The 19,552-nt window shown below is 43.7% G+C and overlaps 1 protein-coding gene across 1 annotated transcript; it reads right to left on the bottom strand.

The window, feature by feature from the left end:
• Positions 1-10: 10 nt before the first annotated feature.
• Positions 11-19,312, bottom strand: LOC128303009 (uncharacterized). Its single transcript, XM_053039862.1, has 14 exons — positions 18,794-19,312; positions 12,114-12,366; positions 11,235-11,408; positions 10,871-11,063; positions 10,081-10,456; positions 9,280-9,401; positions 8,812-9,198; positions 5,146-5,221; positions 2,873-3,036; positions 2,529-2,780; positions 2,256-2,456; positions 1,780-2,179; positions 304-551; positions 11-214 (listed from the first exon to the last, which is right to left on the bottom strand). The coding sequence occupies exons 1-14, from the start codon at positions 18,852-18,854 to the stop codon at positions 11-13; spliced, it is 3,111 nt and encodes a 1,036-aa protein (XP_052895822.1). The 5' UTR covers positions 18,855-19,312.
• Between the last annotated feature and the right edge of the window lie 240 nt (positions 19,313-19,552).

Genomic DNA, 19,552 nt, shown 5'->3' with positions numbered 1-19,552 from the left:
TAGGTGCGTGCTAAAAACTGGTCCGGTGCGGTTTTGTAGACTTCGTAGGCGTTATTTTGTGTTGCATTTTGTAGCGTGCTGCCTCACGGAACGCAACCGTCAGCAGTAGTATAGAGGCGAGGTATAGCACGTACGGCATGTATGGCTCGACGTCCCGTATTACGTAGAAGGCCTGTAGCGTGCGCACGATGTACGATGGTAGTTCTTTTTGATGCTGCAATTAGGAAAGATCGATAACAAAGTAAAAGAACGTGTAAATTTTGCGGGACAGGGCACCAAGCTAGAGCAGAATGTCACCCGTACATATTCAATCCAGAACAACGGTATGATCATGTTGCTGAAGCGTTTGATTTCGGGCGCGTATCCGGTAAGCTGCGGTATGGCCAGATTAGTTTGTGTTCGGGCACACTGATCCAACGGTATTCCGAAGGATGGGTCGACAATTGTGTAGCTTTGATGTTCTTCCCGGTTTGGCTTCATGCCCGTTATCTTATGTGCGTTGGAGAAATTGCGTGCATAAAAGTGCGGACTTGTGGCGACGATGGGAACATCTGGGAAGAGAAGGAAATGTTTACAGATATTATAATAATGTAATGGCAAAATCCAATAGTTCCATGAAGTGTACTAAAGCGTAGAAAATTTAATTGACTTTTTCTCACTGACATTAAGTTAAACATAAACAAAACGTGTCACGATAGAACTTTTTTGGGTAAGTTTAAGCATCGATCCACTGATCGCTAAGTGCAGGAAGTCCCAACGACAAAGACAATGTATGGCCAGCGATAACGAAGCCGAAGCGTTACTGTGGTGGCATGCAAGACTCAGACCAATCACCACTGGCTGACATTGACACTCTTTTGTATTAAGCATAATGATCCTAGTTTAGCTCCGTTAGCTCCGATCGTAGACGTGTAGTGCATGTAAGAGTAAACACAGCAAGAGTTTCGCCAGCCCTTTCCCCCAACTCCAATGACTCTTACCGTCCCAGTTAGACGCAACAAACAAACGCTTTTTACGCTCGGTTGTGGTTGATAATTGCCGAGCCACTCGGGCATTTGGTTGACTTTAACCAAACAAATCCCCCAAATGTTTAGTGGGGCGCTCCTGCTGTGCTTTGGGGGTAGGGGAATTAGTTTTCTTGGTTTGGTTGAACGAACAGGGTTTTTTTTTGTGCGCCTAACCTTGCTCTACATTATCGAACATTTAATTTACTTCAAGGTGTTTGAGCATGAAATTGATACTTCAAATGGGTGATAAATTTCTCTAGCGTTACATGCCGAATATGTTTGCATTGATTTTCACAGTTTATGGTTAGGTTTAGTATCAAATAACTCACTTAGAATGTGGAATGAATCATGGTAACGATCATGCTTTCTTTTACGATTTGATTTAACAACCCAATGTAGTACTAGTATTGCCTTGTGAAAGGATCAACCTTGAGTCTTTACATTGGCTTGAGAAAAGTCGGAATTATCTTTGGTGTGTTATATAAAAACGATCTTCTATCTCAAACAGTTGATAACGAAGTACCCGAAGCATAACATTAACTCACTGGTTGCTTTGACAAATCTGAGTGCTACAGTTCAACGAATATTATATGGCATAGCCAGTGCTCGTATTCGTACTGAGTCCTAATATCTGAGATCAGGTTCCAGAACAAGATAATCTAATGCATCCGTCAACGATCACTTACAAATCTGAGTGGATTGATCTGCGCTTGAATGTAATGCCCTAAGCAATTCTATGTATTCTTCATTATCATCATCAAGATTCACTCACCATGTGAACATTTGGAAGTGTCCGTCATTCCATCCTCAAGCAAACCATACTGCCCTTTATAGCAGTCGGCTGTACTGTTCGGCAAGCGATCGTACGAATCATCGGGCAGTGTGTACTTGTACCCCGTCAGTGGACCTTTTTGTACACGGCGCTCAAAGTACAGTGGCACTGCACGGCACAGCGTTTTGCGCCAGTAGATCAGCACCGAGTCTTCGTTCAGGTTTTGTGGATAAGTCGCACCCTCGGAGGAGTTCTGGATCGAGGCGAAACAGTCACCATTGGCGAGACTGAAGCCTGGCACCGTTGGTTCATACTCGTACGTGTTCATCATGAAAAACTGCTCGTCGCCGTAGCGTTTCCCGTGCCGCACGTTTACATGCTCCTCGTTATCCTCGTACATCTGTAAGGATGGGCAAGGACGGAAAAGTTTATACAGAGAAGGAATATCCCTGCCAGAGGCGAGAACAGAACCGTACCGTTTTTAACACGCCAACATTATCGGAGGGCACCATGCTTGGGACGATCCTTCTGGCATTGTCCAGAAATGGTGGATTTGTTTTCCACAAGTAGTCGTAAATTGTCATACGGCTGAAGACTTTATCGTCCGACATGGTGATTATTAAATTGAGAGTACGCTTAATAAAGAAATTGTTATCCTCCATTCTAGCAGCAACACCCTTTGGAAGGAAAACAGAATCTTTTAATGATCAGTAAGTAGAGGAAACAAACCATAATATCCCAGCACCCACCAGCGCAGCAATGTTCGGCACGATGATAGTTTTGTTCAGTATTCCCGGGACATTGCGGTCCGGCAAAAACACCAACCGTCTCCTGGTGACGTACGACATGGTGGAGTTGTGCGCGTGAAACGTAATGTTATCATGCTCCAGTGTTTCACGGTACACGATGGGCACCACTTCGCTCAGCATTAGCTGATCGTCTACCCCATCCATCCAGCGGTCGGAGTTGGTAACGTTGAAGATGAATATTCGACACGTAACCTGCAATGGCACATGAAGGGATCGTGCAGGTGATGAAAACAGTCAAGCGTTAACATTTAACAACTTTGATATCCTGCACGTTCTGTACGTACCAGTACGTCGTCGGTGTTTTGCCACCATTGGAAGTATGGCATAATTTGTCGCATCGTTAGACGATCTTCCAGTATCAGCTGGGTTAATTTATAGTTGTGTAAGAACAGCCCGATTGTGAAGCATAAAATAGATATTGTGGTACTAACGCATATGATAGATAGTGCTGGAAGAAATATGTTGGTTAATGTACAATTAAGACTAACAACGCAATGGAGTTATCTTCTTTCTATTTCAAACACTTTCTACAAAACCGACCAACAATTACCGCAGAACAAAGCTTTCGGGGCCACTAAGGGTCTGCGTCAAGGAGATGGTCTAGCTTGGCTACTGTTCAACCTAGCGCCAGAGAGGCCATCTGTGACTCGGAGGCGGAACTTTGGGACTATCGTCTATAAGTTAATCCATAACCTGGTATACACTGATAACATAGCCATTTTTGGTTTACGGTTTTCCTACGTAGTGGATGCTTGCCTAAAGATTAAACAGCCGGATGAGGTACGGCGCAAAAATCCAGTTGATGGTACGATGTACGCAGGAGTGACGTACAGATAGGTGAGCGCTTCTTCGAAGTCGTCTAAAATTTCATCTATCTTGGGTCAAAGGTTAACACCGACCATAACATTGATATTGAGACTGGTCCTACTAGTCTTTCTGCAGGGTGAGGAAACTTCTCTACTCAAAACACCTGCTGCAACGAAAGAAACTGGGACTAAATAGAACGATTATCGTTCCAGTGCTCATGGACTATGTCCAAAACTGGCGAAACGCACTCGCTCAGAAGGATTTTTGACCCCGTATGTGTGGAAGCATAATTAAGGAGCCACTAACTGTCATACAGGGGATTAGACTGGTCACGTCCGGTAGTCCGGTGGGCTGGTCACGTCATGAGAATGACATCGGACGCCTGAACCCGAAAAGTCCTTTCAGGTCGACCACACAGACACAGTAGGCGTGGTAGGCCCTAATTGAGATGGAGTGTTGATTTTGTTGCGTCCGCCAGAAGAGCCAGAATAATGGATTGGCAGACGACGGCGCTCTACCATCTAGAACTGTATCATAAAGACACACAAACACAAAACATATTGCCAACATTCAAATTAACTTATAGAAGTCACTCACACTCCCGACTATTCGTACTCTGAAGTTCTTCCTACTGTCTAATTAAATACTTGATACTGAAGATCTTTTGATGATGATCTTTAATCCGTATCCTAGATCCATATCCTAACTCTATTTAAATTCCACAGCTACATAAAAGGGTGAAAAAACGCTTAAGCCAAAATCGAACTCTTAAAAACATAATCTTGGTAGTACCTGGAACGTTGAAGATTTGGTTTTGAATAAAGTCATGTGTGAAGTGCAGTTGTATTAACGTTCAGATTGATGTCTGATGCAGTACCGCAACATAAATTACTGAGCATCTTCTTTAGCATCGTCTTTAGTACTGAGCATCTGAGATGCATAGTAAATCGCACACCCTAGTTGACTAGTTGTTTACGCTTATGGACGGAGCATCAAATCATTATTCATTAGCAAGAAAAGCACCATTCTATATATCCTGAACTGATAAGCTAGTTAGTTAGCAGCCTTAGGTTAGATGATTGATTGGTAGGAACAAAACAGTTGTTATGCTTGGTACGCTGAAACTTTCATCGATAAACATGCACTGTATCTGCACAATATATGCAGCTGTACCGCAAGTGTAAACACTATCGCCGGCTCGTTGTAATAAACGGCCGATTTGATTCCCGTATATTGACCAGCATAAACAATAACGTGTGCTGTACGCGAAGGTCATGTACGCATCGCGCGAGTGATAAGCGCAAGTCGTAACAGGGTGTGTTTGCATTGTGATTCCCTGTAAAGCATGTGGGCTCAATCTCACACTGTGCCATCAATGTGCTGCAAGCCGTTAATAACGTCATGAAATTATTTTTTTTAATGATACGGAATATTTTAACATATTAAATGTTTTCCGTTGGATCACGAATATCTTACTTTTAGAACACACAATGCCCAAACTCGTATCGGCAATGGTTCATATTAACGAGAATTAAATCGATTTCCTACAGGAATTTGCTGTTTGTTTTCACATTCCTTACGCGTTGTTGGTAGTTTAGGGACGAAGATTGCCGAACGCTTATCATTTACTGGGCGCTGCTTAGACTACGACGTAATCATATTTCATTTCCTAGTTGGAAATAATCAACGGGCCTTTTTGTTGCGGTTTACTACTTTCATCGCTAATTGTACATCGAGCATTTGTTTTTACCTTTTGCGTTTCCACGCTTTTTTCGAGCGGGAAGTTCAATCTGGTTTTTATTTGTTTTCAACAACTTCACATCCATGGTTTACTAATAACGCTTCACTGATACACCACAAAAACCAATAGCGAACGTGCTGTAATGACTTCCAATGATTTTTGGAATAAAATTAGTACTTTAATCTGATGTCCACTAGTTGATGTACACACGATCGGGATTTTGCTTCTTTACCAACAGACTGCCGGCACAGGACTGGTCGGCATCCCTTGCGGGTACGATTAAAACGCCAAAATAACGCTGCAACTATCGCCATAATCACCTCTTATCAATCCTGTTTAGTGATGCCGACTCGTTACTCCTCGCGATCATCATTGGGCAGGGAGCGCGAGTTGGCCAGGGAGTGTGTGGTTTGTTTTGCTAGCAGCGACAATACTTCGTACTACCATGCGTTCATACAGAACAGAAATACTGGGTGTGATTATTTGCAAATGTCGTGCTGAAGTGACGAGCGTAGAGCAAAAGCAAAAGTTGATCGGTAGAGTTAGTAAAAGTTGCAAGATTGTTGAAATGGTTTTATACGTTTTCGTACCTTACCGACCTACATTTAATACATGGTTTTTGGCTGGTGCTGCTTCCAATTGTTATGACTTTGGGCACATAGATAACGAGGCGAATCAATAGAGTTATCAAACCGAAAAAGTTGAAGATACGGGCGAAGATGGAGGCGCCTCGAGGTAAAAGCACTCGTAATCAGAACCGCGGTAGCATACGCATCCCTCTCCGGTTCGGTATTGTATTGTTGCGTAAGCCTTCGAGCACCATTATGCGCTAGATTTGCCATCGTAAATGCCATTGATATTGAACCTCTCCGTTGTGGTGCAAAATTTAGCACACCACACAGAGATTGGCGCGCGATGAATCGGTACGGAATGAACCGAAGTAGTATCGATGACACATATCGATGGTGGTGGTGGGGTTGAATGCGAAGCGCAGAGTAATTGGAACGTCATCTTATTCGAGCAGTGTTATCAGCCCGCCGCGTGCCGTGATAGGATTAGTAGTTGTAGTTTTCTGTTTTATTTTATATTTCTACCAGCGCTGGTTCATGGACAGTGATCGCTGCAGTGCTCGAATCTAATTCGTTGTTCTGCTGATTGGTAAATAAGTAGCAGCGGTGAAAGAACCGCATGCAGCAATGATTAATTGGAAACATTTGCTAGCGGCGAGAAAGAAGAACTCGAGGATCAAGAAAGATGGCCTCTCTCTATTGCTAAAACTCAAACAATATGTCAAGGGACCGCCAGTAGACATTATGTCGTTAGGAGCAATCGATGTCCTTTCCAAAAGTCCCTGCTGAAGTGGTATGGAAAAGTCAAATTCTCAATTCTGACTACTTTTGGAAGATGTTGGAGCACCTCAAGCAGTGTTAAAGTTCTGGTTCTCTAGAGAATGATTATAGTTTTTTGGTATTAGCATCAATTCAAAATTGTTGCACAAGTTTTGGGATTGCCCAAATCGTAGACTTCAAGATACTAGAACTCCGGATCTAAATCTAAATGGGATTGACTAATTTGATAGGGATTGAAGATCTGATGTCTGGTTTTATATTGAGGCTTATAGCCATATGAAGAAGAGGCCATAAGACCTTCGGTGGGAAGACAATCGCATCTAGTACGGTAGAAGACTTCTGAGTCAAATCAGAGGTTGAATCAAATCAAACTGACGACATCTTGGGCTTATGCGAGGGGTTGACGAACGTGATCTTGAACTCTGGAGGAATTAGGTTATTGGATTATGAATTCTCGAGTTTCCAGCTGGAGTTCGTGAGTGAGTTAGGAATTCTACAATATTCAGCCTTGGTTAATTGTTCAGATGTTTGGATATCTTTCATAGATTTGTTTGGCCATTTACCATGATGATCAGCTATGATTGACAGCCTGACCTTATCAGTTCGGAAATAATGAAACCAAGCTAAACATTACTGTTGTCTTCGTTTTATTTCTGTCCACTTTGTTCCATCGTACAAAAGTTACAGTGTCACCGTGTCGGCATCCGTACCGTGTTGCCGTTGGCAAATTCCTCACTGTTTCCAGTGTTCCTCCCCACCCACGGTGCCACGGTATTTTAGCTTTCCATCGAGTCGCTCTAATCAATCCTAAACTATTTCGATACAATGTGTACCCATCACTCACACGCTTCGAAGCGATCCTCATCTCGCGTGTCACGGGTTTTCTTGCTGCCTGCCTGTTTTATAGTCTTACATTTAATGTGTATTGTTTTTAATTCTCCATATGATGTTCTACTCAAACCATTCCCGTTCTGTGTGTTTGTTTGTTTCCGTTTTTTTTTTGTGTGAATGTTGGTTTTGTTTATGAATTACATGTTATCCCCACCGGACCTTAGCCACCGTACTATTTATACACTTACGAGCTAACATATTACATTTTACAGTACACACACGCAGCGGTGTGCACAGGGTTGTTGTAAAAAGGGAACGCATTGCCACATTCGATACAACAGCAAATCGAGTGTGATCAGCAAAGATCGGCACATTTACACTTTTGGCAACTGCAAGCACTACTACGCACGTCAATGTGTTCCGGTAGCGCTTTTGCCTGGGGACAACAATTGTTGGAACTAGGTGGAAAAGATACTAAAAGCATATTTGCTTGTGATGCGTGCGATTTGCTGCTGTCTCTATCTCATTTGTTTGCTAAATTCAATTCGATCTCCCTTATCGACGTAGCGATCGTCTGTAGCGTACACATTAACGTTTACAAATTTAGTGTTGCCACTTAAAATTCTTCACTCACCGTAAGTTTGTGTAAATTGAGCAAATGGTATGCGGTGTATGAAATGGATTGGGATGGTTTCCAGCTTGCTAAAACCTTCCATTAGGTTGTACGTGGTTTATTTTTAAGTAGTAAACACTTTGCCCATAACCCTAAGACACATACACCATCCGTTAACAATTAGTTGTAGACGACTTTCAAGTGGGGATTCTTCTGCCAGCCCCGTGTATCCGTGTATGGCCGCCAGCCATCAACCCGAAGACGGCATATGCATCTCAGCATCCATATTTGCTTCCCCTTTTTTGTTTTCCTTTGTTTTTTTTGTTGTTGTATAAATCACATAAAATAAGTTGGAAGGTGTTGGTATAATTGGTTGTAAATAAACCCTTCCCCCACTAAACCATACGCTAGGCGTTATTCGATAACAGAATCCGTTCGGTTTTCGTTTGTTTTTGTAAGTATCTGTTCGGTGTTCTTTTTGTTTTTACTTTCCCGTTCATCATTCTTGGCAAACTGCGTTGGCCATTACTGATACACCGCCAGGCAATAGTGAAAATTGTAGCTAAAGTAGCCTAATCCATTTCCCCTGTGCGTGTGTGACAAGTAGTGTGGCTGTACGACAGCGCCATCTTCATCCTTTTGCTCCACATTATCGCGCAGGACACACCTCCTTTTATCTTCTTTGCTTTGCTCGGAATGGCTTTCAGGCTTTACAGGATCCGTACAGGTTTTTGCCCCGGTACAGGATGAGTCTCTTAATGGGGTTTGTTTTTGCTTTTTTTTGTTTGCTATACAACCAGCGCTATCACCAAATCGTTTGCCTTGCGGCACACACGAAGAAGTTGCAACCGACCGTGCTACTCCGACGCAGGTCCCTCCCTATGTGTTCTTGCTGTTCATTGCGTTGTCCATTTTGGCCTTCTTTTTGGCCTGATCGACAGCCGCGGTGGCTATATAGTTCGAATTTTCCAGGTGCAGCGTGCTCTGGCGGTGAGACTTTCGCACGAGACAGATAACGGCCACGACGAACAGGAAACCGCCGAGCGCGAACAGTGCTATCGTCAGTATGAACTTGGCCCGGGGCGGTAAATTCGTTGCCACCTTCATAAGGTCCAGTATCTCGTCCGGCAGTGAATCGATACCCTCCTCGAACCATAGGATGGGGAAGACGATGTCCGGGAAGTTGGCGACCTGTTTGATGTCCACCACCTGGCTGACGGCAAGGTTGATCTGGATGCGGGCACGTGCCCTCAGCGCCGTGCCCATGTCCTACGGTTTGGAGATTGGAGATACGAAATTAGTGGTTTTGCAGTCGAGCGTACCGCGTGTGGAGGTTTGGATGCTACTTACCGGTTGCACATCGATGAACAGCTGGTGCTTGTCTTTTTCGGGCGGCGAAATGCCCTCCACTGCCGTTCGTAGCGTTTGGTCAGCCATGTAGAAATGCGGAAAACTGAGCAAAATTGGCGAGTCTGTTGAAGGAATAGGTAAGGTTAGGATTGTTCACGTAGAAGGGGGATATAATTTGCTGTCTTACATAAGAATAATATATGTAATTTAATTAATTTGCTGATCACTAATGATGATGATGAAGCGCTGATCACTATTCATGTTTTTTCTCAAGATATTCGCCATGATTTATATTAAGTGGGAAATATCTTCAAAGCATTTACTCCATTCTTACTGTGGTGGTCAATATTTTCAACACTAATGTTGGAGCTCTTTTAATTTTAGCTCAATTTGAAGCTCAATTAATTAATTTAAATTTCAACTGAAAGCTCAATCAATGCCTCCTCAACTCAAGTAGTTGACAAGTTTTGTCTAACAAGAGTTAAAATAATTTCCAGAATATTTAGAAACTGCTTTAAATGAAGAGACCTTACTTAATTTATTTAGGTCGGGTTCGTCTCTTCACGCTCTTAAAGTCTTTCTAAAGTACGGTTGCCTACTTTTAGGCGCATACGAAAATATCCTAGATATATCCACATAAATGTTGATCAGATTACAGGAATCAGGATCAGCGATGGAGGCGAATTACCAAAACATAATTAGTGATATACGTACCAGGAAGATGTCCTCATTGAAAACAACGACTTATAATATATTTAAAAAAAAAACAAATAAATAATAATCGGTTGTAGTGATACGTACCGTACTGGCAAAGAGATACATTGAACAGACCATGCGGTGCACACGGTGGACCGGCCGGACAGTAGCACATGTTGTTCGGGTTCTTCTCAACCGAGGCAAACACATCCGGTGACGGTGTAAACCGGTACCCCTTGACGCCACCCCGTACGGTCACCTCCTTCTCGAAGCTGAGCGGCAACAGCCGGCACAGATCCTTCTCGTACACGTGGAGTGTGGAATTTTTGGTGATGCGCGGTGGGAAGATCGAACCGTCGGTACCGTTCAGCCGGTTACACTGCTCCGACAGCCAGTGCGTTTGATGGGAACGGCCGTTATACTTGTCAATGATGCCGTACTGATTGATATCGTCCACACCGGTCCAAACGGTCACAGTGTCCTTGGATAGACAATGGGAAAGAAATGTAAATTTTAACCACTGATTACCATTAATTAAGAGATCAGCGCGAGTTCCCCCCCTTTCGTGTTTTAAGGAGCGCATTCTTGCCACATTTTCTCCACGGGCGAGAATGCGGAAATGAAATGTTTGCTATATCCACAAATGTCAACCGATTGACGTCAGGGTATCGAGTAGCTCTTCGCGCGAGCGGTCATACTAAACAAGGGGTTGTAAAATGTCACGTTGTTGATGCGCCAAGTACGTGTCTTGAAGCAGCACCCCTTTACACTATTTATACACACGGTACTGCCATGCAACGTTTGCATTATCTATTATGAAGATGTCACACACAATGCTTACGATCGCGCTCGATCGTATTTACGCCGGGACCGGCAACAAAACCCGTTGACTCACCCTCGAGGTGCTGTTTTTGCCGTACATCAGACCGAACTCTTCGTACGGTAGCTTCTGCTCCTTCGGCACCACGTCCTTCGCCAGCTTGAGCAGTGGATCTTCGTAGCCCCACAGCAGCTGACCGACCGACACCTCGACGAACGGTTTTATCTTCAGGATGTCCATAATGCTCGCCATCGCTAGTCGTAGAAACCTGTTCCCACCCCGGGGGACGAAAGAAAACAGACGTCGCAATCGACGCGCATTAGTTAACACGTGGGGCAATCGGCATGCCGACCATTTTTTATTTTCTGTTTGCCTTCGGTCACATTCGCTACAAATCCACCGCGTTGCCGAATGGGGCGGCAATTCTCGCGTTGCTTACCGTGCGGCATGTTTACTCTGCGACGTGGCGCTCAGCATCGGGATGTTCGGTACGATGACTACATCATCCTCCAGACCGCCGGACAGGTCCTCGTTGAAGATGTACACCCGCTTCTGGTTGTAGCTGATGGTGCCGTTCGGGTTTTCTTTTATGTTGACCTTTTCCCATGTTTGACTGCAGGAAGAGATGCGAAACGTCAAGACAGACAGACGATTAACATACGCGTCTAACTTTACATCGCCGATTCGATGCGAAGCGAAAATTCCTGTGATAAGCAGGTCGAACATTTAATTCCTCACGATAAACACCACCCATTGACGGAATTGGTTATGCGACCTTGAGCCTATGCTAATTATAATCCAGGTGTTGCAAACCCCGCATGCAAAACCGTTGATAATCATCAGTATCAGCAGGGCACACATTGTGCAGGAAATTTCCACACAAAACCGACCTGCTTTTGTAACGATTATGTGTTTGAAGTTTTATCCAGCGTCCATTATCATCGCTTGTCGATTAGAAAAAAAGCATTCGGTGTCACACATGCTAGCAGTAGTTTAAGGTGTTCAAGGTGAACATTAAAACAAAAGCCACTCTCCACAAATCCACGGTGAATCATTGTAGCAAGCCGAAAAAAAAGCCTTCTTATTTGCTCACCACCATACACCACCGGCCTACAACACTCATTAACCTTCGGTGGAGTTGCCTGAGGAGTTATCTAACAACGCGCCGTAAAGCAGTTTAATGGAGAAAAAAAACACACTTCTTACAACTCAACACGTCCAGCTCATATTGTGACTTTTTGTGTGACATCAAAACCTGCGATGGGATTTTGTAAGCGCTCCACAAAACAGTGCAGAAATTGAAGTTTAATTGACTTACACGTAAACGTATGGTCCAAGTTCATCCAGTATGGGTTTGGTGCCGTTGTTCAGGAACTCGTCCGCGTTCGTGACATTGTAGACGAAGATGCGGATGATCGGTTCTACCGGTGGTCGGGACCACCAGCCGAACGATTGTCCGCCCACCCTCAGTGCCACCTGGTGATCGATGATCGTTCTGATAAAGGCCGTGAATCCGAATGTGACTAGAACGCCAAGCACCAGCAGGCTTAGCGCGAACGCTATCACGAACCCTACATTGGAAGAATAACGAAACGGAAATGGAAAAGAGAGAGATGGTTTAGTATACAAGATAGATGTTTATTGAAGTGTCAATGCAATTTGACACTCCTGAACGTCAGGGAGGTAGCAATTAATTCCGGCAGATGGCGATAGTGATCGCGATCTCTATATACGAGTAGTTTCGAGGCGAAGGGCCTCTTTTTGTTCGGACTGACGACATTAAGCGGCAATAAATTTGTACAAGTGCAAGTAAAGCCGTGCTAGTTACAATTGTGCCATAAATATCGTCCGGAATTCGAAAAATGAAGAATCCTTCAACTATGAATAGGTTTGCAAATTTAAGTCCCAATGTCGCACCACTGTGGATCATGTCCCCACCCTGCATGTAACTGCATGTCGGTGTAACTATGCCAGAACGTTGATTTATCCGCTGTCTCTAACACCTGACCGCGGACGCGACGGTGATAAGTTGTCGAGCTGGTTGGCCCCAGTCGACGGACAGGCGGAAGGTCAAGATCACCCCGGTGGTGAGGCCAACGCTAAAGGGCAACTAGGTCTCGCACGAACCATGCAAATGCAAATGCATTAATCTCCAATAGCAAATATATCGCTAAATGTGCATCTCCTTGGCGGAGTTGATCGTGGTCGCTTTCGTTGGCTTCCCCTTGTTTGTTTTGCTGTTGCCATTGTTGATTCCACCCAACGAAATGCACCTTGAGGAGCGCGAGAAGGTGATAACGCTCGTCTACATTGGGTTAACGAGACACGACCCATTTGCGAACCGTGCCGGGCCGCCGGGTGTTGCATTCGCGCGGATGACCTAACCCGTGAGCTCTTCGGTCATCTGCCGGGGTGGTGTACGGTTGTGATGCAACGATGCTTATGGCGGGTACAGGTTTTGCAGTGGTTTCGCTGGAACAACACAATTTTCCAAACCACACCAACCCCCCGGCCGCCGCCTCCACCGCCTAATGCTCAGGCGTGTCCCTCATGCCGCCACAAATTTGCTTTACGGTTCGCAAATGACCCAAAGCCCCAACGGTGGTCCACCGTCTGATGGGGGACCGGTTGTGGCAGGTGCATGTGAAAAGTTGAGAAAAATTCCCACCCAAACCGATTGGACGGTGCGTGCGTGTGGCAGCGGGTAATGAGATGGCCTCCTCGGGCATGCTACGCGAAGCCTCTGGTAACAAACTTCTGCTCGGTTTATGCATTGTTTTATGACCGAGCTGGGAAGGTAATACACCCTCCTTACCGGAGGAGAGGGAGGTTATGTTTTTTTTGTGGGAAAAACGACCCACAAACCGAAACGATAGCTCACCTAAGCCGGGTGGCGCAATCGGGCCGTTTGTTTGGCCCGGTAACTGAGCACATGTACCGCCCGTGGGCTTTTATTTTGGTTTCAGTTTCATTTTCTGCTCCGTTTCGAATTTTTCCTATGCCTTTCCTATGACACTGACGGGGGGGAGAAGGTTTGGGGCCGTGGTTTTCGAGAGTGTCCTTACATTGTCCGTACCATTGACAAACGCAACATGTGCAATGTGGTGCGGTTTAGCGCATTCAGATGTATGTCACTGGTGTGGAGTGAAGCCGTCATAAACCGGTTGCTTTTCGAGAGCTTTGTTTTTCAAAAGAAAAAAGGGAAAACAGTCAAGTTGACGTTAATCTCTTCAACTTTAAGAAAAGTTTGAGCTCCAAATGGCGTCTTAAGCCAGATTTTTGTTGAGAGTTTTACATTTTCAACGAAAGAAGGTAATCAATGTCACTTTTTCTATCTCTCTTTACGGTAATCTTTCAAGACTATGAGTTCAATGTTAATGGAAGTTAAGTGTCTGTCGCTACAGCCATTTTGAAATTTTGTAAAATATAATATGCAACTTGCATTACTTAAATTTCCATTAAAGTTTAAACTTGAACTCCATATTTAAATTAACTTTTTGAGTGTATGACTGCTGAAGATTTCATTTTATGTGTTCTAAATTTATAGGAAACTTCAAACTTGCATGACAAGATTAAATTTAAAGCCGAAATTCCATGTTGAATCCATCATTTTGAGAGTTTATTGCTTAAAAAAAATGATATTGTAGACTTTTTTCCATTATAAATGAAGTAGAATTAAATCTAAAACTCCGCCTTCAACTAGACTATTTTAGAGCTTGATTAATACCAAAGAACAAGAAAGGTATATTTTTGTAAATTTAAAGAAACACATATAGGAATATAAACTTATAGCGAAGTTTCAGTGTTAATTCCATATTAATGGAGTATTTTTGACAACTTGAAGGATAAAATTGAGCTTAAACTCTGTCGCAAAAAATCTTAAAGATATCTTGTAAATTTCATTTTATGTTTAGTTGAATCTTTTTAAGAGCTTTTTTTAAAAGAGGACGGTTCATTGTGTATGCTTTTCGCTATGCTATGCTATGTTATGCTTATGCTTTCTTTACTGAAACTTCAAGGGGAGTTTAAGCTTAAATAGCTTCTTAAACCTTGTAAGCTTCACCTGATGACAAACTTTTCACGCACTTAATTTTGAACATAAGTTTTCAAACACACCAAGAAAATCGCCGAATGAATGAACATGTTACGGCTTGAAACAAGGAAATCTGTCTAATCGCAACTGCAACACCCCATTGCCTAATTCACCTTCTTTACACCCCCCCACACACGTTTGCAAGTTACCACTACATAACATTAATTTTCGATTAAAAGGCCACTGATCGGTCGGCTTGCGGGTTCGTTCATTAATGGCAAACGGCGTATATGGTCCGCGAACGATATTCATTCCCCGTTTTCGACGGCTGATCGTTCTAGCCAAATGTTGCTGCGCATAATTGAACCATCCCTTTGCGTACCGTTTCGTACCAACACTTTCGCGTAACCGAAGGTTTACTAAACAACAAAAAAGCTTCATCCGCAGCTTAATGTGGCTTGTCGCACCATTAGACCTCCAGAAAGACCTACCCGCGCACAGAGAGCGTAACGACGTCACTATCATTAGCACTCTTGGCCTGACTGTCTCTTGTTTCCCGATCCCTCTCCAGCCCGCTCTCGCCCCCTGCTAATTGATATCGCGTCCGACGGTGACCCTGAGATGGCCATCAAAATTATCCTTCAAATGCCACCGCACTGAACCGACCGCTCCGACATATGGACATGGTTGAAAGTCCCATGTCAGAACACACACACATAATCACACGGTTTGTGGTTTCACAAACACATGACCACGAACAACAGCAACAAAAAAAAGCAGAAGAGGCATAAAAACTGGGCAAATTAAACCGGATGAAGCGGTCAGCATCCACCAGCCCGTTGGGCGGCCATCGCAGAATGAAAAGATGAGATTTTCTCCCTCCCACCGGGCCCTATCTCACCCCATCAAATCAATCATCCCCCCGGGTCTCAGCTGTGCCCTTCCTCCACTGTTCGATCTCCGATTCCTTAATTGCCTGCGAAAACGGGTCTTTGACCTCAGGCACGTCCGCGCGTTCTAAGGTGCATCGTTACACGGCCTTAAGATGGCCGCTACAAGCAGGAAATGGCGCTCACGAGCGCTAAACCTGATTAGTATTAGCATGCAAATTTCACGCACCCAACTCACCGGGTCGGAAGGCATTTTAGATACAGATTTAATGCCACAGAAGAAGATGGTGTTGTTTAAGCTTTTTTTTGTGTCATTTCAACGCATATTTTAATGCGTTACTCCGACTGCCTCACTCGGTGTGTTCAAAATGGCGTATTGACTAAAGTTCATCTTAGTGCGATGTTTTAGTCGGAAATGGTTGAAAGAAAAATCTTTAAGCCTTAAATGGCTTGAAATGAAATTCTTCAACCCAAAACCACCCGAATCGAAACAATTGCACAACACAACAGTGATCGGTGTGATTATGTTTCACAGTGGTATTTCACACTTTCGTTTCCGCCGTTACTACCGGATTTAAACAAACTCTCTATTTTCACTATAGTGAGATTTTTTTTCACTTTGACCAAAAGAAAATGGATGAAAATTTCCCTCTATTTCCATGCGGTTTATTAAACACTTTTTACACGTTGTTTTCAATATGCCCAGGAAAACTTTACCATTTTAATGAAATAAAAACGTGGCGCGCGCTTTGTTCAATATCCCCAGGAAAAATGTTCAAAATGACCGTTTTCGGTTAGGAAGGGTTGTTTTTTTCTTTTTGTTCGGTCTAATCTGTTTCGTGTTATCTTAAGCAGCAGTGAAGGTTTTTTTTCAATTTAAATAGTTTTGTGTTACAACATAACACAATTATTTTTCATCTCATGATCCATTTTCTCACCGACCAGCGGTCGGGGCCCATCTCCGTCTCTTTGCCCATTGATTGCTTTCCCATCGTGAGAATTGTTGGGCCCGACTCGTCGGAGCTTAATTTTCTCAGGATTGAATCGTCTTATTTTAAAAAGGGTGCCTTTTGATGGTGCAGGGCAGGGCCACTGCGGCCAGCCTTCGTTTCGTGCTGCTGTCCACAACAACGTTAAAACCGTCCAAACCGCATGCCAACCCCGGTGATGTGTGTCGCCTTGAGCTTCGGAAAAGGTGTACCAAAAAACTAAGTGCGATTTGAACGTTTGCTGCTGGGTACGCTGGCATGGACAGAGGATGACATTTCGGGGTTACCTGGCAACATTTGTTTCTTCTTTTGTACGTGTGTGTGTTTTACAACCAAAAAGCACACACGCGCGCGTTTTTATGTGTGCCATATTTTTGCTTTCTTTGTGCCAGTCTCGCCAAGCTCGACAGCAAGCGGGTTTGTGCATGTTGGCAGTCCGCGTCACTCGAACCTGCGCCTGTGCAAAGTTCCCTTACGCAATGGCAATTTCTTTCCATTAAAACCGACGAGAGCGATCCGATCACCAATACTACGGTACGGCTGGGGAATGAGGAACCGGATTCATTACGTATGGCTTAAGCACCCGGCGGACGGCAGGCCAGCTAATGCAAAGGAACCAACCTACGCCTGAAGGTGGACGCGTACGGATGCAACGGTGTATCGCATCGTGGAATATGATCAACGAACCAACACTACTGAGGCATTAGCTGTGGTTGATTCACGCTGGAACAAGGAGTGGATATTTCGAGAGAAATAGCTGAAGTATTTTTTTTAATAACATAAATTAAATCAATTCAATAAGATCACTATTTATCCATGTAGTTTAAAGAAAGATAAGAAGACAGGGAATAACAAAAACCGGTTTAGTATTTCGTGCAAAACTAAGTAGCAATACGATTGTTTTAAGTTATTTTCATTAAACATTAGATTTTTCTACTTTGTCAATCCAGTGATATAAAGTTTAGTAAAGGTTCGACTAGAATTTACCAATAGTTCTTAAAGAATGGAGAGAATAAGTTGATTTAAAATATTATTCGTGGCATTGTGATTCGATTGGTATTAAGTTATTCCCAATTTCGTATCTCTTGTCGTGTGCAAGGTTTTATTTTATTTCTAATGTAAATTGCCACATCTAGTACCCTGACTTTGGGTGGTCTAGAATGAAAAATAGGCTAAAAAATGTGAGTAATGGTTCTCTAATTCTTTTGTGTTTAATGTTTATCGAAATCAGAGTAAACTGAGCTTGAAGGTAAATTAATATTCTTATCGATTTAGTTGCAGCTTTTACGTTTAAGAAGAAGCAAGGATATACGATGATCACGTCTGACAAAACATGTAAATTGACCGAAATTATCTATTTGTTAATTAAGTTTAAAGTCGTTATTCGGGATATTTGGGGCATTTGAAATATTTTAAAAATATTAATTTTTCATTTAAATTTCCCCTCATTAAATCCACATGTCCACATGAGTATTCTGCATTTTCCTACCATGCGATCGATGCACTAACCGCACACCAATAGACATGCAATAGGCCACACTCACTGCTACAAAATCACCAAACGTGCCATGCAGATCTCGCGTCTTGGCAAATTCACCCCCTTCGCCGCCCGACCACCCTTGGACTTGGTCAGGTGACTGGTTAACTGAGCCCGTGGTGAAGGGATCGAATCCAGTGGAAACAGAAAGTATCGCAAAGAGAAAGAACGATCGAAAGCTTTGTGAAGCAATGCGCAGAAGAATTGGAGAAATTAAAGCAACCATAAATCTTCGCCTCCGTGATAGGAACTTCCTAAGCCAAGCTAAATTATAGCAACATCCTAGTTGAAGAATGTTACAGCAGGAAGATAAACCAGTTTATAATCACACTCATTTCGACGATAAGGAACCATTGCACCACGCTACTTGCACTTGCAACACCTTCGAATGACATCTCTCGTATCGAGCAAACACAAGTGTTTTGCACGGAAAGTGAAATACTTTCACCCTGTTTTGTATTGCCCGTGCGTTTTCCCGCACACTGTAAACCCTTGCATGATTGATAGCCGCACACAGTGCATAAGTCGGGGGGAGAACTACATACTTACACCACTTTCGAAGAAATGCGCTGGACAGTTTAGCACATAACCGATTACTTTTGCCGTACATTGTTTGCTTTGTGTTTTGTTGTGCGCTGGCGGTCGCCCCGTGCTACGGAGCCGTGGTAGAGATGCTGGACGAATGTACCAGTTTTACCTAACTAACGTTAAACACGGTGAAGAAATAGCAGACAAATAAGAACCCCGGGGTACGTGAAAGGCAGGAAAGCGGGCACTGTTTGCGTTTGTTTTTTTTCTCGTGTTTTTTTTTCTCCCACCACCCCACCATCCCAAGGTGATCGATTTCTTTCACTCCATTCCGCCGCCGGAATGGAATGTTAAAATGGATCTTCTGGGTGCTTTTGCTTTAATGTTGTATTTTTTTGTTGTTGCCATCCATAAGCTATTGGTTCCACTCGTTGTCCATTTAATGCACTACACTCTCCTTTGGTTTGTTTTGTTTACACACGTTTTTTGGCTTTTTTCTTCTTTGGGTGCACAGACACGATCTCCGTTCACCGCTCTCCGACTCTGGGGGGGGGGGGGGGGGGGGGGGAGGGGTGGGGGTTTCCGATTGGACAACGCACGCACCCGTACGACCTTGCCTGCATGTCCGGTTTGGTTTTGGAGTATTTATTTTGGGTTTAGCATTTACCATTTGTTCCCGTGCTGCTGCGAGAAAAAATAATTCCCCATAATGATCACTTGGAACGACAGTTCACAACCACTCCGCCCTGCAATGCGACACGATTGCATCGATTTCCATTT

The sequence above is a fragment of the Anopheles moucheti genome, chromosome 3 (genome assembly GCF_943734755.1).
Source record: "Anopheles moucheti chromosome 3, idAnoMoucSN_F20_07, whole genome shotgun sequence".
NCBI lineage: Eukaryota > Metazoa > Arthropoda > Insecta > Diptera > Culicidae > Anopheles > Anopheles moucheti.
This window is presented reverse-complemented; position numbering and strand designations above follow the sequence as displayed.

Coding starts and splice junctions, on each gene's coding strand:
- LOC128303009 (XM_053039862.1), bottom strand. CDS start 18,854: ATGTACGGCAAAAGTAATCGGTTATGTGCTAAACTGTCCAGCGCATTT. Junction 11,064..11,234: donor CAGAGTAAACATGCCGCACG/GTAAGCAACGCG, acceptor GGGTGGGAACAG/GTTTCTACGACTAGCGATGG. Junction 2,457..2,528: donor TGCCGAACATTGCTGCGCTG/GTGGGTGCTGGG, acceptor TTCCTTCCAAAG/GGTGTTGCTGCTAGAATGGA.